Source organism: Ictalurus furcatus, chromosome 14 (genome assembly GCF_023375685.1).
Source record: "Ictalurus furcatus strain D&B chromosome 14, Billie_1.0, whole genome shotgun sequence".
NCBI classification, from domain to species: domain Eukaryota; kingdom Metazoa; phylum Chordata; class Actinopteri; order Siluriformes; family Ictaluridae; genus Ictalurus; species Ictalurus furcatus.
The window spans coordinates 17,113,935-17,138,473 of record NC_071268.1 but is presented as its reverse complement, the minus strand read 5'-3'; the positions used below and the strand labels follow the sequence as shown (position 1 = coordinate 17,138,473).

General features: G+C 37.5%; 2 protein-coding genes across 9 annotated transcripts in view; one reads left to right on the top strand and one right to left on the bottom strand.

The window, feature by feature from the left end:
- Window positions 1-24,539, top strand: part of islr2 (immunoglobulin superfamily containing leucine-rich repeat 2) — a 62,119-nt gene that overhangs the window by 8,184 nt on the left and 29,396 nt on the right. For 3 of the 8 annotated variants that reach the window (XM_053641307.1, XM_053641308.1, XM_053641306.1), the window contains exon 2: window positions 2,009-6,066. The exons of 2 other annotated variants lie outside the window; for them this stretch is intronic. In XM_053641307.1, the coding sequence (XP_053497282.1) occupies window positions 2,023-4,155 (2,133 nt within the window). In that variant the 5' untranslated portion in view covers window positions 2,009-2,022 and the 3' untranslated portion in view covers window positions 4,156-6,066. Of the gene's footprint in view, window positions 1-196; window positions 1,301-2,008; window positions 6,067-24,539 lie in introns of those variants that run through there. 3 more of the 8 variants (XM_053641310.1, XM_053641309.1, XM_053641311.1) reach the window with 2 other exon arrangements.
- On the bottom strand, window positions 6,590-20,481 carry stra6 (signaling receptor and transporter of retinol STRA6). The gene is made up of 17 exons (XM_053641313.1): window positions 20,153-20,481; window positions 19,343-19,409; window positions 18,679-18,761; window positions 18,357-18,490; window positions 17,717-17,883; window positions 16,955-17,080; window positions 16,306-16,376; window positions 13,178-13,254; window positions 13,039-13,100; window positions 12,779-12,941; window positions 11,879-11,954; window positions 11,334-11,467; window positions 10,820-10,937; window positions 10,492-10,593; window positions 9,781-9,944; window positions 8,338-8,475; window positions 6,590-6,922 (listed from the first exon to the last, which is right to left on the bottom strand). Exons 1-17 carry the CDS (start codon window positions 20,233-20,235, stop codon window positions 6,696-6,698), a joined length of 1,992 nt encoding a protein of 663 aa, XP_053497288.1. The 5' UTR covers window positions 20,236-20,481; the 3' UTR covers window positions 6,590-6,695.

Below are 24,539 nucleotides of genomic sequence, written 5' to 3'. Positions count from 1 at the left end.
CATAAAGTAACGAGACGCCGCACATCACTGGAGCTTTCTGAAGCAACAGGGTGTGTTGTGAAGTCGGCAGGGTTTTAGTCCCGTTTTTAAAGCAAGACTACACAGTAAACCTTCAGGCGGTTTACATGGGCGATAGCATCAAGGGTGTACTTGTATTTCTATTATAATATTTTAATTCAAGTACATTTTATATGAATGAGTGTATTTTGAAAGTGCACCCATAGACTGAAACAGTGAGCTGTTCTCATTCACTAAAGTGTAAATCCATGCTCTGTTATCGCTTATACAGTGTAACATTGATGGTTACACTGGTTGATTTGGTTAACGCGTAGAAATTAGCATTTTATATTCTGTTGGATATAGACTAGCTACTTGTAAAAGTACAAAGAAAGTCTGGACCATCAGTAGGTTCATGATATGGCGAAAAATTGTGCCTAATATAATAAACAGTGAGAGAATTTATGATGTGTCAGTAAAATGCATTGTGGGTGTGGCGCGGAAAAGTGGAAATCCAATTAATAACTCAAAACCGAGTAAAATAGGATAAATCGTACGAAATGACTCAACTGGAGAACTACTCGTCACTTCTAATTGTGCTTTATGTAAATAATACAATAATTCTGCGCCTCTTAAGACACAAAGTTAAATATCCAAAGCTCAAATTAGCCTATGCTTTTCACGGATCAATAGTTTTAATGTACTTGAATCGTTATCAGATTGATCATACAATTGAGTGCTGTTACTAGGTTAGGCTATTGATTAATATCCATTAATTAGTGTATGACGGCGTGGACAATTGGTTATAGCGTAAATGTAGACCTGACTGCTACAGGAAAGTATAGAAAAGATGTTGCGGATGGTGCTTTCGCATTTTTATTAGCATAATGTAAGAGTTTTGTGATTGTTGGAGTGAAAAATATCGTAATCACTTCAATCTAAAACATAAAAATGTTCTCCGTGGCGCGACAAGTCCCGTAGCTTTAATGTATAGAAAGGGAGAGGCTGCGCGTGCACGACCCTTCCCTTTGCTCTAAGGAGGCGGGCGCGCGCAATGGTTTCTGCTCACACTCGATTGCATGCAGAGAACTACCTCCGGATTGCTAAGCATCACAGTGAGATGAAAATGTCTCATCTGCTTTGTCTCATCGACAAATATTGCTTCGTTTTACAGAGTAACATAGGAGTATTAATTATGTTTTGGAATAATTCTCCTTACCACCTCTAGATAAAATCACATTATATTTCATCGAGTGTTGTTTTGATTTATTTCCGTACGAGGAGTCGGAGTACTCGCGCACAGGTAAGACAGTTTAAAGACTTCCTGCTAAGATGGGATTAAATTCAAAATCAAGCAACTAAATGCAATATAAAGTTGCATTTGAAAGTTTTTTGGGGGTTTTTTTGGCACAAAACTACTCCGCATATCAGTACTGCCCGGACTCCATTTCACTGAAATTAGTGATGTGACATATCTTGTCAAGGATTACTACGACTCATATTTAAGGGTTTATTTTCGCGAAAAGAGATGCAATTAAACGTTATGAAAGATTTTCAGCACCACGGATAGCGCGAATGCAGCGCGCGTAGTGTCACGCGCGTTCACCCTTTTGCTCTCACTGTGAAACACGCGCGGTCCATCGGCACACAATTTGCTTTTTCTTTTGGTTTATCCTTTACATGGTATATAGTATATTATCTTATGACAAAAAAATATGTTGTAGTATATTCAGTATTACACATACGATTGGAGCAAGTCGTGCTCCATTTAAAAAAATAAAAAATAATAAAAAATTTTTTTTTCAAAAGTACATTTGCCATTTCTCTAAACCATTGCCTCTACATATGTGTATAGAAACTAATGTGCTAAATGTAAATATGGGGTAGCATGTGGTGTCTCACTGTCGTTGAACAAGAATAACTTTTTCCTTAAATTATTCTAGCCAGTGGATTTGTGCTTAGACCGAGTTATGAACAGTATACTCATCCCCTTCTTTGTCAATGTGTTCAGTGCAGGTGTGGAAAATGGCGAGCAGGTACTTGATGCTCCTCGCCTTGGGGACTGCAGTGATTACCCTTGCAGTGACTGTGCAGTGCTGTCCTAAGCAGTGTAGTTGCTCAGATAAAAACCCCCATCACTTTGTGGACTGTGCTTACAAAGAACTTCAGCTGGTACCTGAGGGCTTGCCATCCAATGTGACCACTCTGAGCCTTTCAGCAAACAAAATAAAAGTGTTGAAATCCCAAAGTTTTGTAAATGTGACCCAGGCTACATCTCTCTGGCTGGCCCACAATGAAATTGTCACCATTGAGAGAAACGCACTAGCACCAATGTTCCAGTTAAGGAATCTGGACCTAAGTCATAATAAAATAGTAAATTTCCCATGGGAGGACCTCGCTAACCTGACTGCTCTGCAGCTGCTGAAAATGAATAACAATGAGATGGTCAGTCTGCCTAAGGACGCTTTCACCAACTTGAAAGATCTGCGTTCAGTTCGCATCAACAACAACAAGTTTACTACCATTGCAGAAGGAACTTTTGATGCCCTTATCTCCATGTCGCACCTACAAATTTACAACAATCCTTTCACCTGTTCTTGCAAACTGGAGTGGATGAGGGATTGGATCACTAAATCTAAATCTAAAATTTCCATTCCTGAGCAGAACAATATCAGATGTGAGGCACCTTCCCATTTAAAAGGTTTAGAGGTCACTCAAATGCCAAAACTGGTATGTCAGGCTCCAACGGTTACCATAACCCATCAGCCTAACATTGAAAACACAGAAATTCATGAGGGGTACATGGTCATCTTACACTGTGAAGTTAAAGGGAGCCCCAAACCTGATGTTGAGTGGGAAGTATTTGCAGGAAACCAACTATTAACATTCCCATTGCCCTTAGTTGTTGAAAATAGTGAGGTCCCTATTAACGGTGCACCCTCTAATACAAGATTCCTCATCTTTCAGAATGGAACTCTAACCATTCCTCATATGAGCAAAAAAGAAAACGGAAACTATAGCTGTTCTGCTACTAATAGCATGGGCAAAGCTGAAAACACAGTGAAACTTGCAATGACTGTTACCAAAATAGAATCCACCAATTCTGTGCTAGACACAAAAGGTATTGGTCCAACTAACAATAACTCTGGCCCAAAGGACCCCAATAACAATGTATGGCCCATAAATGAGAAGCCCAAAATTCTTTCAACTGGAACATCATCCATTAATACTAAAAAAGTACCGGTTAATACTGATACTTTACCATTTACCAGTAAGTGTGGAATAAGTCATGGTACACAGTATATATCCAATCATGCATTTAACCTGAGCTTGGATGACCTTAAACAGTACACCTTTGACTTTGGTGTGATTGCTTTGGAGGTGTCAGAGACTGAGGCTAAAGTCCAGCTTAATCCTCTACAGATGGCAAATGCCAAATCAAACCTTCACCTCAACCAACTCCAAGACCTGGAAACTGTGGATAAGGAACCGTTCACTCTTTACCAGTCATCATCCAGAAAATCTCCCATTGACATGCTGTATGTTTGTGTGAGCACTGGCAATGGACATTCAGTTGTTCAGTGGTCCAAGATCGAGGACGGTGTCAATACATATCGTTTCCAAGGTTTACGTCCAGGCACTAATTACACTCTGTGCCTCACCTATGGAGGCCAGGACTGCCAGGTTCAAGTTGTATTTACGACAAGGAAGAAAATACCATCATTGCTTATCATAGTGGTGGTCAGCATTTTCTTACTGGCTCTGGCCACAGTGCCCTTGCTGGGAGCCACCTGCTGTCACTTGCTGTACAAGTATCAAGGGAAGACCTACAAACTGATTATGAAGACGCAGAATGCAGATCAGATGGAGAAGCACATATCAACAGATTTTGATCCGAGAGCCTCTTTTGTGGGATCTGAGAAAAACTTCAATGCAAGTGAGCTTGGTGAGGGAGACGCTGAAGCTGATGTGGAGGAAGGAGAAGGGGAAGGTGAGGAAGTCGAGGGCAGTGTGGTGACTGAGTCCATTCCTGAGTCGCAGTCCAAAACTCAGGAAGAGTTTGAAGTGGGCTCTGAGTATAGTGACAGGTTACCTTTAGGGGCTGAGGCAGTGAATATATCTGAGGAAATAAATGGCAATTATAAAGAGCTGCGCTAAAACCGACAGTGTGTAAAATATTTACCTTTCGACCACATTCCAAACCAGGTAAATACCGATGAGCACATCACCTTACTATTGTAATACTCTGCAGAAGGTGCATTGACTCTGTTTTACCTCAGTTATTCAGCAGTAAATGTATATATTTCATATTAGTTCTTGGGTTTTATAATAATAATAATCTCTATGAACAAAAGGAATTTATTCCAACACACCTCACATTGAGTTGTATATTCAACTCAACCTTAAATTGATCACCTGGAAAGTCTTAGCATTCATACATGTAGGAGAGTGTGAAATTCATAGTACCAGTCAGTCACAAATAAAATGTCCGTTAGTTGAGGGCTTTGGTAAAGGTAATGTTGTCTTCACACTGCGCCCAGGGAGTACAACATGTTCATCAGTTATTGTTCAAACGTCGGTGCACAGATTGTTACTTCTGAAAGGGAATCGTTTCACTTCACGGCATGTGCGAAAAATAGTAGGCTAAAAACCCAGGTCACCTTCAAGTGATATTTTCTGTAATGTGTGACTTAAGATCTCCGTTAAGGAGCAGGTGCTTAAGAAGATCCTCTCGCCTTTCGGGACTGATTGAACGTCTCCTTTCTCTAGTTTAAGGTAATTTGTTCGTGGCATGTCACACAAGAAGTATTTCCGAGTGTGTTTTATTAGCATATATAGGACGGTAGATATTCTCAGTGTCGATATGTGGTGTAAAGCAGTCAAGTGTAATAACGATGTCTTTTTTTTTATATCTCAACCGTCGCATTTCACCATCAGCCTGTTCGCACCCAGTCCCGTCCACTTCCACTTAGTGATTTGTGTCGAGCTGTTCAACTGATGTTGTGAACCATCTTTTCAAAAATTTTGATATGATTTTATGTACGTGAACTTAATAAAATACTTATGAATACCTTTGGTTTAGTTCTTGCAGTGGTAAAAATGCTTTGTGTGTAATTTGAATGTATTGTTTAACACATCAGACTATGTGCACTGGGTATTTTATTCATTTGACATGATAAACAGAAGGCTATATGATTTAGACATGAGGAAAGCAATTTATTTGACAGAATAATTATGAAACACGATCACATAGAGAAAAATATTACCGCACATTGTTGTTGTTGTCAACAAAAGTTAAACAATAGAAGGAAAATGCACACAAATTGGAAAAAAAAATGCATTTTTAAATATGCGTGAAGATTCAAATTAATAACCTGAATGTGTTTTTCAGGACATTTTCAGGCGTTCCTGCTGTCCGTCCTCTCTTTCCCCACGCGGAAAATGCGCACGAAAGTAAATTTTCTAGAGCGGCCACACACCTCATGTTACATGTTTCACAGTTTCTTTAAACGGTAAATAAATCGCTATATATTTTGTGAGGGATCGTGGTGTATTTTTTGGTATTAAGAAACATTTGGAAGAACAAAGAAATGAAGTGCACTTCGTCGCAGGTTGCAGTGCGCTAAACTGTGGCTCTGATCCGCGACCCGCCTGCAGCGACAGTCTTAAAGCGCTCAGTTATAACACCAGAACATCATAACTGTTCAGTTAAAAAGAAAGAGAGAGAGAAAAACTGTCGGAATTTGTTTGTAATAATAAAAAATAAATGAATAATAAGTAAATCATGCATTATATTTCGTGCGCCTTAGACTAGAGCAATCAGAATGTAATTATAATGTTACAATATTTTAGCTTATCAATATTATTTATTTCTTTTATTTATTTTTTAAACAGCAGTGTCTTTCGGGAATAATTACACACCTATAGGTAATTAACTTTTTTCATCCTTATAGCGTACTTACATGCCACAACGCGGTATCGTTTCCTTTGTTTGACACAGACACCGCCACAGCATTGCTTTTATTTATGTGTTTGTTTATTTATTTATTTATTTATTTGGGCAAAATCGTTTCAATCACAACAAAAATCCGCTTATTATTTTTCTTCCAAAACTAACATTTTCTTAAACTAAATATGCATGGCTGTAAACTTATTTTATTAACTAAAAAAATTGCTTATGCTTTATTGTATTAAAAGGTAACATGTTCAGGCAAATTAATCTTTAAACTCTCTTCAGAGGTGCCAAGGACAGTAATAAATGCACAGGAAAGACTCGGCATGGAATTGGGGGGGGGCACCCAGAAAGAAATACATCATATCGTATATCATCATACATAAATAACCAGTATAACTTTGCACAAGTATTTATGTAGGAGTTCAGTTCCATTGTACATTTTCTGATAATCCTGCACCAGAAACTTTCAAATGAGAAAACAACAATTTAATCACAAAAGAAAGAGTGCACCCATCCAGTCAAAAAAAAAAAAAAAAAAAAAGGAAAGAAAGAAAGAAAAGAAACAGTCTATACTTCTTCCTGAGGCACTATAAGGTATAAGGGCATTTATTCAAGACAAAGTTAATTTCTTCAGATACTAACAATAATACTATTATTATTATTATTATTATTATTATTATTATTATTATTATTATTATTTTGTGTGTTGTCAGTCTAAGTCCTTAAATGCAGGTCCCTCTCGCTATTTGCTGACTGCTGTGGTGCCGCCTTCCTTTTTGCTGCCTTCTTTGGAGCTCCGTTTAAGGGTCCCGTTCAGGACACTCTCTGAGCTCTGTCGCTGAAAGTGTTTCCTGGACCCCACCAAGGATGGATTATTAACTAGCGTGTAGAGGAGATGCCAGTGTCCACGTGCTTGCTTAGCATTGGGCACCTTGTTCTGTTTCTTGTCCTGTGAAACCAGTTGAATTCCTGCAACAAAACAGCCAGATAGCCTCCAACATTAGCTTGCTTTACCTATAGTTAGTTTTGCATATCAAATATGTGCATAGGCAGATGTGGTGCAATAAAGGAGTTAAAACAACCCTAAGGCTATTCATTTTATGAAAAACAAAACAATGTGCATAAATATTACATAACATCATTCGACTTATTTCCTCTGATGTCTCACAAAGGTGTTTACAGGAAAATAAATATGAAATCGGGAGGTATGGGTAAACAGTACTTCAAATGTTAATGTAGTCAACATAGTGCATGAGGATCATCAGCACACTGCTACATCTAAAGGCAGCCATAATGGAATCTTTTGAGTGCAGTTGGACCATATTGAGCATGCCATTACCATGCTAAATCGCACACCCTCTGGGTTGCATAAATATGAAACAGTCAATTAAAATGGTCCCTCTGTGTAATCCGCTAACCTAATGCTCACCTCAACTACACAATAGAACCTTGTACAACATGAATTATGGGAATTTTGACTGTATCTAAATACAAAGACATCCCATAAATATTTCCAATTTGGGATGCTAAGCAATTTGTAGATGTCAAGGAATTAAAAGAGAGACATAGAGATTAATTAGAGCTGTGTTTTTTAGAGATGGTGCACTCACCATCTGCTTTCATTGACAATTTGTTAACTTCTTTGGAAGCGAACAGCTGCCATCACACTCTGTTTCTGTGACTCTGAGTTCCATACAGGGTAAAACGACAAGGATATGTCTACCTTGCTTGATACAAACAGTATAAAGAGGGAGAAAAAAGTATAAGCAAAAGTCCTGTTCATCTGGATGAGGCTCTGTTCAGCGGAGGTCGGATGTTTGCTTTGTCTGTGACAGGTCTGAGTGAGAGCAACAGTGAGGCCAGAGAGACTCAGTGTACATTATGGCCCAATTTATACTCACAAATTTAATCAGGATAGATATGTTCGCCTGCTGCGTGCAAGACAGTGTGATGAATCAATTAAGTTTTAAACAATGCTGGCCAACTGCCTGGAAATACAGTCTAGATGGCCCAGGAGAAATCAAATACACAGACACACACTTGTGCACAGGCCTAACCTTTATCCTTCATGGATCAATTCACCACTGTCGAACAGCAGAGAAACAGTGGACTTTTTCATAAAACACATTGGATTAAAAAAAGGGATGTAAAGTGATGAAATCTAGTGTGATCAGATTTTTGCCTGTGTACTAGATTTCATCACTGCATAGTAAACATCAAAACTGATTCAGAAACAAAATTCCATATAATCTGTGTTAATAATTCATTACACTTTTTGTTCATGAAAATAAGTATAAGGTAATTCAGTTGCATAGAGCCATGTTGGATGTACTTTATGCATGATGCAAGGAGCACATAGGAATTGTATCAGTGGTATCACCAACCTTCCTCCACATTGCGTGCTGCATCTCCAGTGCCTTTGTCCTGGCTTGTAGACTGTAACAGCAACCCGCAGAAGGCCTTCATGACTGGGTGCGACTGACTAACCTCAATCTTTAAATAATGAGCATAGCAGCGATACCCTGCAGAGCAACATAATGGTGCGTGAGTTGAACTGGGGAAAATGCAATCTACAGACAATCATACACTATTGTGTCTAGTGGCAATTCCATCTGCCCTATCAATATGTCTGCTCCTTAACTGTGCAGAGCATTCATCTCATATAAGACCTACAGATTACATAGCAATCACCGTCTGGGGAGGATTTAAGTGTCATACAGTTTTTACAGCTTATATATTTTTAGGAGCCTGTCAGCACGCTGTCATTTTTGCAGAAGAAACATACAACATATATACCAGTCCCTCCAGGATTTCGTGATTTGGCGATTTCAGGATTTAGGCATAGTCAAGCAAACTCTGCAATATTCGGCAGAGCTTGAAATCTTTTCAAAATTACAGCAGATTTTCCACAGATTTGGGCCAAGACGCATCGTGTGACGTCATCACAACGTGCATTCAGCCAAAGCTCTCTTCGAGTCATGTGCGTCAAACATGAGTACAGCTAAAAGGTCTCATTTACCAACAAACATCACTGCAAAAGACCAACAAACATCACTGCAAAACAATTTCGTGCAATTGCAAATTCGCCAATTCCAGTAGATTTTTGAAAAAAATAACGCGCAAAAAACTCTGCAATTTGCATCGCGAAATGTTGAAAAAAGCTGCAGAAAAATCAAACATTTTTGGCTGTAACAATCACAGAAGAAACTGTGAAATCCTGTATGGACTGATACTGTATTCAGATAGGTGACAGATTAAAGGAAAAACCAACATACAGTGTCTTAATAAGTTGTTGAAATACCACAAGCTATAAGGCAAGCTTCAATGAACCTTGGCATACAAGTTTCTGGAACTGTACTGGAGGGATGAACATCATTGAAGGATATTCCCTCAATTGGTGTTTTGATGATGGTGGTAGAGAGCCCTGTCTAACACATTTGATTGGAAATCTACTATAGGTGTTCATTTGGATTGGGAGCTGGTCACTGTGAAAGTCATAGCATACGTATGATTTAAATAATTCTCAAATCTTTCAGTGAGCCCTCGTGCCCTGTGAATGGAGACTTTGACATCCTGGAAGGGAGCACTCTCATCAGGATAGAAACGTTTCATGATAGGATAAATTTATATGCAGTAACTCTTCGCTTTAAGAGGTCAGGTGGATCTAAACCATGCCAGTAATAACAGCCACTGATTTTTCCTTTAATTTGTCAACCATCTGTATGCTTCACTCTTATATGTACAAAAACAGGCAACAGAAAATAAGGCACTAAAGGAAGGTGAGCTGGTCTTTGGTTGAGCCAGGTTACTAATGCAATCTGATGTACCTGTGTCAAAAGCTTCCACATTGCGGTTGAGAAGGCTGATGTCCATGCGGCCAAAATGGACAATGTTAAAAAGAGCTGTGATGACCAACCTCCAAATTCCCAACAATGCACCCACCAGTACATTGACTGGAAAGAGCAGGTAGGTCAGAAGGAACAACCCCCCCCTATAGAGACCAGCAAAAGACATTTACTTTTGAAGGTAAAAAGAATTGACCTTCTCCCAATATACTGGGATATTGTCCAATCAAATGTAATACTTTTGAAGACTTTTACAAAGGCACTTTGTAAACAACAACAAAAAAAAAAACAGAAACAAATTACATTTAATTTTATCCCATATATCGGAAAATGTCCAACTAATTAGCATATACAATTATTATTCAGCAACAAAAAGTTAAAAAGGTATTTCTATTGCAGAGATTGGAGTGCTCTATATGCTTGTTCAACAGCTGGTAGCTAACAATAGCATTGATTTAATGCACATTCCTGCCTCATGCAAATTACGTGTATTATTCAAAACAAATTCAAATGTACATAAAAACACATGAAATGATGCCAAGTTATGAATGTCTGTAGCTTAAAATCTAAGACAAAGTACATTTGAATTTAAGACAATTTGACACTTATTTCAACAACATGCAATAGTTTATTAGTTATGAAAAGATCTAATTGAAAGCTGCATTATTTCATAGTGGGCACGGAAAGTCCTACCTGTTAGTTAGGTCTTGCGTTCCAGCTTCCTTTTTAATGAAGAAGAACCTTGATGTAAGATGCTGAATAAGCACAGTCAATGACAACGTCAACCAGAAGGGCCTGGACATGGAGATACAACACATAAGAGAGGATTTGTTTCAAGCAGCACTTCTTTAAGTGGTGTTTATGGATTAGGACGTGAGATGGTGTAATGCACTTGGAGATAATGCCATGACCCTGGACACAATGAGGACGCAGAAGAGACTAACAGCTCAGGGTCACTGACCAGGACCATGATGATTTAATATAATCGTCCTCATCGGCAGTGATGTCAAAGTGTACTCACCACATTTTGCCAATGATGCGGAAGACCACGAGATTCTTTCCATATAAGATGGGGATGATGATGAGGAACACAGCAAATAGAAAGCAAATGAAGAACACCAGAGTCTGAATAACCATGCCTTGATGAGAACAGACACAGAGAGTTATTCTATTGTACTTGGCTCAAAAACGTGCATATACATTATTTGGTAGATGTAATAAAAATGGGTTATATTAGTAGATGAAATTGAAATGCATGCTTAAATCCCAGTTCTAGAGTTTTCTCAATCTTGTAAATACATATCTTTCAAACTAGCTCTACAGTATTTACTGAATAACTCATAGTAAATGCAGAAAATTGTGTTCTAAGATAAATAATAAATAGTAAGTTGAGATTTAACATGAAATTTAGGAAAAATATTATATTAATACAAAAAATCAGAATCTACATGTCTATGAAAATAAAATAAAATGGCCCTTCCCATTGGAAAGAGAAAAATGAATGTTTACTAAAATTAATCTACAGTTTAATTTACCCAGACAAATAAATGCAGCTTGGTAGCTGGTGTAGCCCATCCAGCACACCAGGGCAGGACGTGATGGCCTTATGCTCCTCTGGCAGTTATACACATTGTAGATATCCCCTCTGTACAACCCCCTCAGATTGGACCTGAATTCAGAAATATGTAATTTTGGGAGTTAAAAGAGTCCTAATGTATGAGGAATATAATGAGGATGTGTGAAGCAATTTGAATAAAAATAGCTGAGATACAATTAAAACAGACTCAATTTGAGAACCCATTATTTCCAGCTTGTAGTTTGTAAATTAGGGTCAAACAAAGCCTGCTCCCATTGGCAGTAATTGTTATCATTGGGAATACAATACCTTCCACTATTAGTTTCATCTCTCTCTCTCTCTCTCTCTCTCTCTCTCTCTCTCTCTCTCTCTCTCTCTCTGTGTGTGTGAATGAGTGAGGGAGAGTGAGAAATAGAGAGAGACATACCGAAAGAGAGATGCACAAATGTGTGAGAATAAAGCATTGCTGTGAATCGTTAAACATTATGTACATTTTAGCCGTACCTGTGCAGGACCATGGACCTCATAAACATGATCAGATTAACCAAGCAGGTCAGGGTTACTGCTGAGACGTAGCACACTGAAATGACAACACACACACACACACACACACACACACACTCAGCACTTTTCACCACTGGCTGATTTGCAAGTAAGCTCTGCTATGGTCCATCAGTCTGCTCTGCTGACTCCATCACTATTCTCCAATCGTAATTTGTGTACGTGGGCTCATGCATGTTTTTGTGCACATAGTATAGATTTACACAGGTGTGTATAAGAAGGAGAGTGACAGTGGATCTATACTGTATGTTCAGCAAAGGATCCATTACAGGCCTCTGGGCAATATTTCTTGCAGTTGTCAGGAAGCTTAATATAATTAGACCGCGGGCAGCTTCCTCTACTGAGCACAGAAGCCCCTAATTCTTTTTTCAATACCAAATATCAGAAATGGAAAAAAGAATTAAAGCAGCAGTGAGGAACTCGTGAAATTTTACACAAGATGAGCTCTTTTTAACCCTATTGGTTAAAAAGAGTTTAATATCATAGTCTTTCTAAAATATATTGGTTATTTACTGTTTAAATACAGTATAAATACTGGAGCTTGAGCTCCAGGTGTCAGATCACTTCTGAGAGTTCACACTGGTGTGGATCTCATGAGGTGGAAATAAAATCTGGACCCTTGCTTCTTCTCACTCACGGCTGGTGTCTTTTTTCTATCTCCGACTGGGTTTACAGATGTGAGTATTTGCTTCTATGTTGAATTTTAAGTGTCTTTGGGTAATAGGCTAAATTTGGGCCAGCACAACTCTGATTTTACAGCTCGTACGTTCTGCATGCAAAACCAGTCCGCTAAATGTTGTTTATTTTGGTTTCATGAAAGATTCTGAATGATTCTGAACTCACCCTCAACACACCACATGTAGTACACTACTATCTTAACCACCTCTTTCCGATCGTCTGCCAGAATTATGTTAAAGCCGGCCAGGAGAAATGCAATGTCTTCGTTCACTCCTTTTCGGACAATCTGGAGAGTGGGCACTACTCCAATGACCAGCAAGAGGGCCATCTGATAGAACATGGGCAAACAGCATATAATTAGGCATGTACTAATCCTGCAGTAAACAATTAAAATGTCTTTACAAGGGAGTTACAAAGATACACACCTGATAAAGAGCAATAGATGCCACAACCATAGAGATGGCTAACTTTAGAGGGAACCTAAAAACTAACAGAAAAAAAATCATAAAATTATGACTGCAGATATTATCACCTAACACTACATACAAACAAAGTGGTAGTTACCTTCTTGAGGTGTGTATATGTAAGACTTGAGTGTGTCAGTGATTCTTTCAGTCAGCTTGGTTTTAGAGCTGCTTGAACTGAAAAAGAAGAAACACAACTAAGGACTGTCATGCACATGGAAATTGTTAGCTTTTTGGACATATTTGGACAAGCAAACATTTGATCATCTTTGAAACAGTGCCTATTAATAAAGTTGCTGTACTTGAACAAAACACAAGGAAAAATAGCTTTTTCAATCATTTATTCAACAGAAATATCTATAGATTTGATATTCTTCTGTAGAAAAATTAAGTACACCCTTGGCCTCAGAAGCTATTATTTAGCCCCCTTTAGCAGAAATGACTTCTTTTAGGTGTTTTACCTAATTGTCCACCAATCTCTGACATTGGCTTACTGGAATTTTTGACCGCTCGTCCATGCAATATTCTTTCAGTTGCAAGATGTCTGAGGGTTTTCTTGCATGTACTGCCAGTTTCAAATCCCCCACAACATCCCTCCATTTCTTTTTTGAGCCATTCCTTGGTGGATTTCCTAGTGTGCTTAGGATCATTATCCTGTTGAAAGTTCCATGTTCTGTTCACTCTTTGATATGATGCAGAATTCCTTGTTGAATAAATGAATGCAAAGCAACCCCAAACCATAATATTTCCACCACCGTGCTTCACAGTTGGTATAAGGTGCTTCTCTTAAAAATCTGTCTTTGATCTGTGCCAAGCATGTCTGCTTTTACTGTGGCCAAACAGCTCTATCTTTGATTTGTCTGTCCAGAGCGCATTATTCCAAAAGGCCTGGTCTTTGCCTATATGCTAATTGGTAGTCTTGCTCTATTGTTCTTTTTAGACAGCATAAGCTTTTTCCTGGCATGCCTCCCATGCAGGTCAAATTTGTGCAATCTCTTGTGCAATCTCTTTCTGAGTGTAGAAGCATGCACTGACACCAACAGTTGCAAGACCTACTAGCAGATCTTGTGATTAAATTTTGGGGTTCTTGGAGACTTCTTTTTGCATCAGATGGTTTGCTTTTGGGCTGAATTTGCTGGGACAGCCAGTCCTGGACTAATTGGCAGTCATTTGAAATCTGCACCACTTGTAGATGATTTTCCTTACAGTGGAATGATGTATTTAAAACTATTTGGAGATCTTTTTAAGTCCCTTGCCAGACTCACAACCTTTTTTTCTGAAGGCCTTTAAAAAATTATTTAAATCTTGGCATGATGACACCACATGCCTCAATCACAAAGGAAACACCAGTTACTAATTATGAGAAGGGTATAAATAAGACAGGTTTCACCTGCACTCCCTAAGCAGGTTCTAATCACTGGCACCCAATCTTGAAAACCTAATTCTAATTTTATGGATTTGAAGGTGTTATAACTGTATTGGTGTACTTAATTTTTCCACATGACTGATCTGTTATTTTTTTGTTAATTTAATTAATTTAATTTAATTACTACAAAGTGTCATTTGATAGCGTATCACCTTTATTAACAGGCACTGTTTCAAAGAGGATCAAATGTTTGCTTATCCAAATATGTGAAAAAAAAACAATTTCCATGGGGTGAACTTATTTTTTCACTTGACTGTATATAATATGTCCTTATAATGTTTAACAGGATTTATGCAGAACAGGAAACTTCTAATCAACTGACTAAATGACTGAATGATTTATTATTGTTTTGTAAATTCATACTAAATTCATACTCAGACTGCAGTGTTTTTTTTTTGTTTTGTTTTTTTACTGTGGTTGTGTTCACACTGACAAACTTTAAGTCAATTGTTTTTTTTTCCTCTTAGATCCAATCTTTCTGCACTTTGTTTTGTTAAAAAAATCACAAAAATACTCTCCTCTCATTGATATCAAACAATTGCAAACAAAACACAGGTTTATCCAAAAATATATATCTTTGTTAAATACAAGTGTGTAACAATTATTGGCACACCTATGAATTCATATGACAAAAATATATTTGAAGTATATTCCCACTGATATTTAAAAAAAATAAATAAGAGGATGGTTCGAGTGTCCAAAAAATCTCCAAGGTTCACAGCTGGAGAATTGCAGAAGTTAGTTGCATCTTGGGGTCAGAACGTCTCCAAAACTACAATCCGAATTCACTGACATCACCACAAGTTGTTTGGAAGGGTTTCAAGAAAAAAGCCCGTACTCTTATCCAAAAACAAATTCAAGCATCTTCAGTTCCCAGACACTACTGGAACTTCAAATGGGATCGAGTTCTATGGTCAGATGAAAACAAAATAGAGCATTTTGACAATAAACACCAGAGGTGGTTTTGGTGCACACAGAGAGGTAACCATATGGAAAAGTACCTCATGCCCATGGATAAATATTGTGGTGGCTCTTTAATGTTTTGGGGCTGTTTTTCTGCCAGAGGACCTGGACATCATGGACATCATGGATTCTATCAAATATCAACAAATATTAAATGAAAACCTGACTGCCTCTGCCAGAAAGTTTAAAATGGGCCGTGGTTGGATCTTCCAGGAGGACAGTGATCCAAAACATACATAAAAATCAACACAAAAATGGTTTACTGGCCACAAAATCAACGTCCTGCCATGGCCATCCCAGTCCCCTGACTTGAAACCCATAGAAAACCAGCATGGACCTTGAAAAGGATCTGGAGAGATTCTATATGGAGGAACGGTCTCAGATCCCTTGCCATGTATCAGGCATTATAGGAGAACACTCAGAGCTGTTATCTTGGCAAATGGAGGTAGCACAAAGTATTGACTAAAAGGGTGCCAATAATTGTTGCACACCTATATTTAACAGTTTAAAGGTTTTTTTTTTTTTTTGGATGAACCTATGTTTTGTTTGCAATTGTTTGATATCCATGAGAACAGAGTATTTTTGTGATTTTTTAAAAAAAATCTCACAATGTTTCACAGCCTTCTCTGCTTATATTTTCCACAGGTGCCAATATTAGTAGAGGGCACCGTAATCATTATTTGATTAGCTGCTGTATCTCAGCAAAGATATTCCATTGTATAGAAAACATATGAACAGTCCTTAATAAGTCAGGTTGCTTAATCTGATTTACATACTATTTGTGATATATAGATACAAGTGGGTTGATAGACAATATTGCACAGCCCACACCATCTAACCTGGCTTGAGATGGTTTCTTCTTTTTGAGGATGTTCTTTACATAGTGTGTGTAGTAGCTGCTCTTTAGGTCCTGAGAGACAAAATTACAAAATTAAAGCAAATGGAAATCAATATGCATTCACATTTAAGTGCTGATTGTAATCCAGATTTATCTAATCAAATATAGTTATGAGTTTTAATTTAAAAGGTTATTAAGAGAAGATCCTTGCCCTCAATTTCAACCTACCCCATACATTTTTACAGAGTAAAATAATAGCCAAAGCCAAATAAGAGTACCATTGTTTCCTCTCTGTGGGAAAATAACACAACTGCTGTGTAATCTATTCTGTCACAGTCCAGAACCCAATCCCAGAAAGCTGCTTATGATTAGGCAATGGAATGACATTCTGGTGATTAAACACAGTTTTACACTTTGCATTGTGTTTGATAATTAAGCTTTATAATTTATGATTTTAAAATGTTCTCACGTGTGCTCAGGCAGTGAAAGCAGGAAGCCACAGATCTTACCCATTTACTTTTTCTAGACAGCTCAAATGCCACCATGACAAATTCTAGGCCTCAAATATGCATGACAAGTTTGTTAATGCCACAAAAACACTCAGTCTGGTCCCAGTCCATTTACACATCAGTGGCACTGTACACACTCACCTCAAAGGGATCGCTTTTCTCTGTTCCTTTAAAGCCCTTGAACAGGAGAAGAGGATACTGGAAACTGAGAAATGCCAAACAGGCAATCTCTGGCAGACTGCTCAACAGGGAGTGGTACTTGTATATCTGCAGAAGACAAGTAGAAGAATACTACAACATGAACAAATGTCCTACTTTTTTATACTTTGGGCTAGGAATAATTTGAGCTTCTCAAATGCATTATGATTTTAATTAAGTAAATTGCTTATTGCAAACCTTGCTTATTTCACATCTTACTTAATCTTACTCTTCAAAAGCACCACAAGTGAAAAGGACAATAAGTCTATTTACACGATCATGCCTTTAGATATTGTTTACAGCTTTTACTTAATTTTTTTTTTTTACCTTTTTGATTAGCTTTAACTTTCAGAAGATACTCTTCACTCTGACTAACTCAGATTAACTCTGACAAATGCACTGTGGCTGGCTTGAAGGAAGAACAAATAATTTTATACCTTGAACATTCATTAAGAAGGCAATAAACAATAAACAAATGATATCCTGTCTCTTACGCTGCAAGAAGGAGGTCTGAATCTGACACTATTCAGATTCACCAAAAACAAGTGTTAGAAAAGATATCTGACCACAAATCCACACCATAATGTACTTCTAGCTAACCTGAGATTCAGTAGATTCTGTCAGATGAACATCTTATGTAATGTAGTAAAGATAATAATATCAACCCTATCATTAACAATGCCAATACAAACTGAGAGTACCAACCTGTGGGGTTTTGGGGCAGTCGACTTTATGCCAGATGAGGATGCCAAAATGTGTCCAAGACAACAGGCTGCCCAGCACATACCCGACCGTGATGTGGAGGGTGCCACAGGCCAGCAAGGGGTAGTACAAAGCAGGGTAGTAGAAGAGAGCAAGGATCAGCCAATACTCTGAGAAAACCAATAATAAATAACAACAAATGAAAAACATTTGTCCGACATTGTTTCTCACAACATTTGTCACCTTTGATACAAATTACACTATTAGTTAAACATATTAGATACATAGATAATAAACCCCGGAATATGTTCAGTAACATAACTACGAGCTTCCATACAATAGTTCAAAGAGTCAGGTAAGGAGCTATTATTTGTCCTCTTATGTAAATAGATCCTGTTTTTGGATAGGGGCCATTTTGTGAATAAGTAAACTTCATTTGATAGTTCCAGTATAAGAATGACTCACTTCGTCTCTGGTTCATATCATATTTACCAGTTTCCCAGCTATCTTGGTGGTCTCAAACATTAACAGAATGTTCGCTGAACTGTTACGGTTTCTAGTCCCATAAACATTATATTGTATTAATTTCAAAACATGAAGAAACCTGATAGTTATTTTGTTCATCACAGAAGAATCCCCATACCTTTGTTTTCTGTGTCCTTGGTAAAGGGCAGTGGGGTGGGGGATAGAACCAGTCCAACAAGCCTGCAGAAGAGGACTCCAAACACAGCTACAGACAAGGCTTTGTGCTGTGTATGGTCTAAAAAATTCACAGGGCTTGAGAAAGAAAAGAAATATTAAGTCATCCATACAATAATAAAGAAATGAACAAATATCTTGGTTAGACTTAGATATCAGGTTGCTTATTTAAGTTCAGTGTAAAGTAAGCATAAAGTAGAAGAAGCTGATTGCTTTGACAATGGCTGTGAATAAAGATGTGGAAGTGAAAAGCATTCTGGGCTCACCTGAGTAAAGCTGGAACTCCTTTTAGACTGTCTACAACTTTCTGCCGTCTTGCCAACACCAAGAGGATCAGCATGACCACAAACTTCACACACAGAGAGAAGAGGAAACTCTTGACCAATCTAACCTCGCTAAAATCCAACCATAACCCACCTTTTGAACCCAATGTTCTATTGCTTTCCCATTCAAATTAAAATAACAGATCCTCATTAGAGGGAAATGAAACAGCCTCTTCTCAAAACAAGGCCATGTGATGTGGCCCTGTCCTCCATTAATCCAGTTCAATGAACAGAGGATTGGGATCAGTGACCTGCTCAGACCTATCATAGCTTTAGGACTATCCAGGGCTTCAAAAGCATGCTGGGGGTTGGCCTGACCCTACCACATGGGCCATCACATTTACCAACATCAAATATGCTAGAATGATGGCTGTGACCTAGAGGCAGTGGGAAGCCCAGGAGCTATACATTATAAGTGATTAGATTTTACATGATTTGCCCAACCAAAATGTGCTATTTTATTTGTTGTCCTGTAATTAGGTTCCATTTATAGGTTTATTTTATAAAAGAAAGACATCAAACACTAGTGTGAAGAAGTTATTTTAAATAACATTATGTAGGTGCGTGAATGTGAAGAATCAGAGAGTTTATCTCAGAAAAGACTCACGGATATGACTGTGATGCATATGTGGAAGAGACTTTCGTCAGCTTTTGGGTCACATGGTGGGATAACTCTGGAAATTTCACAGAAACAGAGTATTTATCATAAGCTGCCATGAAGCTGCTTATGCAGAGCACTGGAGCATAAACCTCCCTTTCCTCTTGGAAGTCTTAAACTTTAACTGCTCTACTCTGCAATAACTGAGGTTAAACTATATCTTACAGTTCTGAATTACTGTGATAAACAAAGAATGAACTAAAACCAAAACAAAGACAAAAGTGGATATTTGCAAATACTCAGACTAATACGATGAATTATATTATGAATGTACAACAGGCTGTAAATACACCACCAATATTTGGAGTCTCCTATTGAGGATGCAAATCAAACAGTATATTCCTTTAAGTGGTAACAGGAAGTTCAGTGATAGGTCTGATACTGAAATGCAAATTTCAGTGGCAGAATGTTTTGAGTATAAATGACATTTTCCCATATGATTCAAAACATAATTTTGTATACTGCTGTAACTGATAGTACAGTAAATGCACTAGTAATAAATGCTGAAGTATGTCAAACAGGAAAATATACTGTTTTCTGTCAAACAAATGCTCTTCATTATGGATCACATAAACTTACAACATACAGTAAGTGTAATATATCCATGCTCAGTTTGAAACATTGTATGTATTAATAAAATGTACAAGGAGTTTTAAAACAACAACAACAACAACAACAACAACAAAAAGCAAAACAAAATAAAAAAAAATAAAAAAACAGAAAAAAACATTGGTAAGTACATGAAAAGGAATTACTTACTCTGCAGGATACTTGGTGGGTACAGCATTATCATACAAATCTGGATAATCATAGTAGTCTTCCTTTGCAGGTTCTGCACTCATTATTCTGTTTTATGGACCAAAATAGATGTATCAGTATATCAAAGAAATCAAGGAATTCAAGCAGAGTGGACTTCTCTTCTCTCTTCCCTCGTCCCGTGAGACACACAAAACACTTTTCCCCTGTTCACTTACACTGTGCAAGAAAAAAAAGCTCCCTTCAAAGTTTGGTATTGTAAAGTCTTGTGTTCCCTGTGGTCTCTCACTCCTTCACTGTCTCTCTCTCTCTCTCTCTCTCTCTCTCTCTCTCTCTCTCTCTCTCTCTTCAGGTGCTCCAATCCTGTTTTTTGTGAGAGTTGTGAACAATAGTATAAGCAGGCCTCCAATTTCAGCTTTAGACTACCATCACACTGGAAGACTGGATAGAAAGAAACTAATACAAAGACAAAAGAGATATAACGAAAATATGAAAATAAAGCGAACAACAATGCAAATAAGGGACAGCCAGTCTATCCTGCCACCTGTGGCTTACTGAGATTGATTGACCTTGCAGGGGCAGGCTGCTGTCTGAGCTACCAGCATGAAGAGTATCAGAAGCACAGGAATGTTATAAAACACTGAGCTGTAGGTGTGTGGGATGGCTGTGGCTGAGGAGGTGTGGTCCATTCATTCATTTCCATTTTCCATTGAGATAACAGCAAAATACATATGAGTGGAGCTATCTTGCTGTGACGATTCCTAATGATAGTCAAAAGCAAGTAATGATAGGCAATAGTATTACTGTCCACACATATACCCTTACTACATACACTCGGTGTATGGGCTAAAATTGGTCTTCACTGTGTTAACTCTTTACTTTGCAATCATAATATTTATATTACTTTATAGATTTAAAATGAATCATTTAAGAAAATTTTGCTCTAGTTTCGCAATCTATAGTGTTGCCTTGAATGCCAATGACCCTTTTGATGAATGAAACTGTCATGAATGTTCTGGTACTTTAAAGTACGACTGAACTCACAAACAGAATTTTTAAATTCTCCTCTTGGGACACTGATTACAATTATCTAGGTTAGTATATGGTCCAAATCTGTTAACATAGAGCAAAGGTAATTTTTCCCCCACCTTCTTGTCTCTTTCTTAATACCTCAGTTGAAAAACACTTCAACCTGGGAGTATTGTGCATGAGTGCAGTCTGTGTTCTCACAAATCAAGCTCAACTGTTAATTATTAAGTAAATGATGAGCTAGTGCATTTTAGCCCCAGAAACTAAGTTAACCACCTATATTAATTTGTTAATGTTAGTAGTAAATAAAATATAGTTTTGATTGTTTTGTATGTTTTGTCAGGATTGGCTACTCTTAAATTATCTTCTGAGAAATCCAACTTATGTCTCTGAACTAGTTATTTATCTGTTATGGATTGCAGGATGACATGGGATGTTCCAGATAGTATATTCACACAATCCTACAGTTTTTGTTGAAGATAAAGGTATGAAAATGTTCCTAGGCCATGTTACTTGTTTCTTTGGTATTCAACAACAAACAATTTATCATTCCACATAAATTATTATACATTCAGTGGTAAATACACACAGATAAAATCTAGGATTACATTATAGTTGTAATGACAGCATTATATGCAAGAAAACGATTTCTATACAGGCACATGATTTGTCACAAACTCTGAAATGCATGTCAGCTATTTGGAGATCCAGAGAGCTGAACATTATTAATTATGCAATAAATAATTATAAGCTGGCTAATATAGATTTACAGTAATAGCATTAGAATTTGCAATAGTAGTGTCTTCTCCATCAAGTGTGCTAGGTATCAGGCTTTTAGCGATGGGATTATGTAACTTTAGATGCACATAACTTTATATACCTTTAGATTTCATACAAGACACTACATCTGAAATTAGAAATGTTTCTTCTGCCCCAGTATTAGCACAGAGGCAGAGCCACGTGAATGGCCTGAAAACAGGATGAAAGGTGAAGGTTACATCTCCCTCACACACAGCACTTCATCTCCAATTACACACATTTAATTATCTGAATAATGCCAAGATTCTGTCTAAATTCTATAATGTGCATTTGACAGTAAACAACAGTGTTTTTCCAGAGAGTTGGAAACACAACAAAGCTCTGTTGCCAGTCTCCCTCCCTCTCTTTTCTCTTCTAGCTGTCGTTGTATATGTGTTGGCATCTCTGAAGTTTTGTAATCTGAGTCACAGTGTCAGGGTTGGTTTGCTGCTCTCATTATGCAGGGATTACAGTCAAAGAGAGTTAAAGAAAATTTCAAAACCATTATTGAAACTCCTGATGGAAACTATAAACTTCACAAATCAGTTTCATCCTTCTGTGAGAAAAAAAAAGGCTGGACAAACAGAGGGTGCTGAACAAAGAATGCTTTGAAGACTTACATCACCAAGGTGGTGGTGGAATTGGGCCAGAGAGTTTGTTTGGTCCAGGCTGAGAAATAGCTGGTGCTTGGTTTTGGTCTTGGAAGTGAACAGAAAATGTCTTTCATTAATCAGAAGATAAAAAGAGGTATACTGTTCCTCAGGCCCAGTGAAAACATTAGTGATATTCTATAGCACTAGAAAACAGAAAAATTCATACAGATATTAATTATAAAAAGACAGACTCTTTAATTTTATGCAAGCAATAAATAAAAAATGCTATGCTTTGTGATAAATATAATCAACACTATATTACATCTTAAACCATTCAAGCCACTAAGTACCAAAAAGAATTTTCCTTATTAAACCATCCTTAGAGCATCACTGTCCATTACTGGGGCTTTTAAAGCTGTGTGCAGCTTTCATGTGACCTGCTCTGGCACGGTTAACTAGAAAAGGAGGTCTGTGTATGGCCAAAACCCACTGAATGACCAAATTTAATTAAAGAAACAGCAGAAAGAACACAGAGCAAGATGGACGTTCTCTTTAAGGATTTCATATCCCCCATCATCACTCATGGTCTCTGGGGAGCACTAACGTCAGCAAGTTAAAGGAAACGTATTCTTGATGGTGCTAACCTAGATAACAGATTGAGATATTTAATGTTGGGGGAGAAAAACAGTCATTCGTCACTGACCAAGCATGTGACAACGTAATCTCCTGTCCCTAGCAGCCTTAGGACAATAATGAGTTTCCTTTTGTATTTTATTTTTTATTTATTTATTTATTTATTTATTTATTTATTTTAAGGACATCCATAATGGTCAACTGCTCTTGATATTTAGCCTGTATGAATAAAGACTATTATAAGCGTTGCATATTTAATGACAAGTCACTAACTCCTTAAGTGATGCTCAAGTCTTATACAGGAACAGCTGATTTATTAAATATAGGAATAAAGCCCTTTTAGCAAGCATTTCAACAAACCCAAGATGTGAAAATCTGTTGCTGGCAATTTCTGAAGAGCATAACACCCCAGTTTGTATTAGGAATTTCAGCAGGCCAACATCATACTGTCCAATAAGACCAATTATCCAGGGTTGCCAGGTCAAAGGAACTAATCTACATTTAATCCCTTTACTTTGGGTGATTTTTGTCTGCAGATTAGGGATTGGCTGTTTTGCATATATTACCCTAATAATATCAGAATTTTTTTCAAGGTGTTTTTATGCACACAGTAAATGCATAATTATACACAGTAAATGCTGTAAAAGCTGTTATAATAACCTTGACACTTCTAAAAATAGCTTTCCACTAGATTTTGGAACAAGACTGTGGAGATTTGCTCATTTAGCCACAAGAGTATTAGTGAAGTGAAATGTTCCAATTCATCCTAAAGGTTTGCAGTGGGGTTATGGCCAGGGTTATGTGCAGGCTACACCAACTTTGCCAAACCATGTGTTTACGGCCCCATAGTATCAGTGAAGACCCACATATGGCTGTGATGGTCAGGCAAAGGCAATTATGATTTTGCAAAATAAGACAGGATTTGGGAAGGTCAAAGCTTGAGTTTTGTAACTGGACTGGTTATATTCACCACTGGTTAGTTTTGAATGACAATTTTTTTCCCTGTAAAGCTGCTTTGTGTCAATGTCCACTGTTAAAAAGTGCTATATAAATAAAACTGAATTTAATTAAATTGAACAATTATCTGGATCTGGCAGCCCTACTAGCTCTGCTCATATTGGGCAGTGTTGAGAGTTTGGCTTCAGTTAGCCAAGTGTGAAATCAAACCTCATAAATTTAGTAATGAAATGCCTCCTTTTCAGCGGCATATCTATCACATTATGTACTATGCTGTAATATACACACTTGTTTGATTGCATATGTGCAGTGGATGTAGCATGATATTGTGTTTGTTTCACAAAACTGCTCTAACAGCTGACAGGTTGTTTTTAACACAT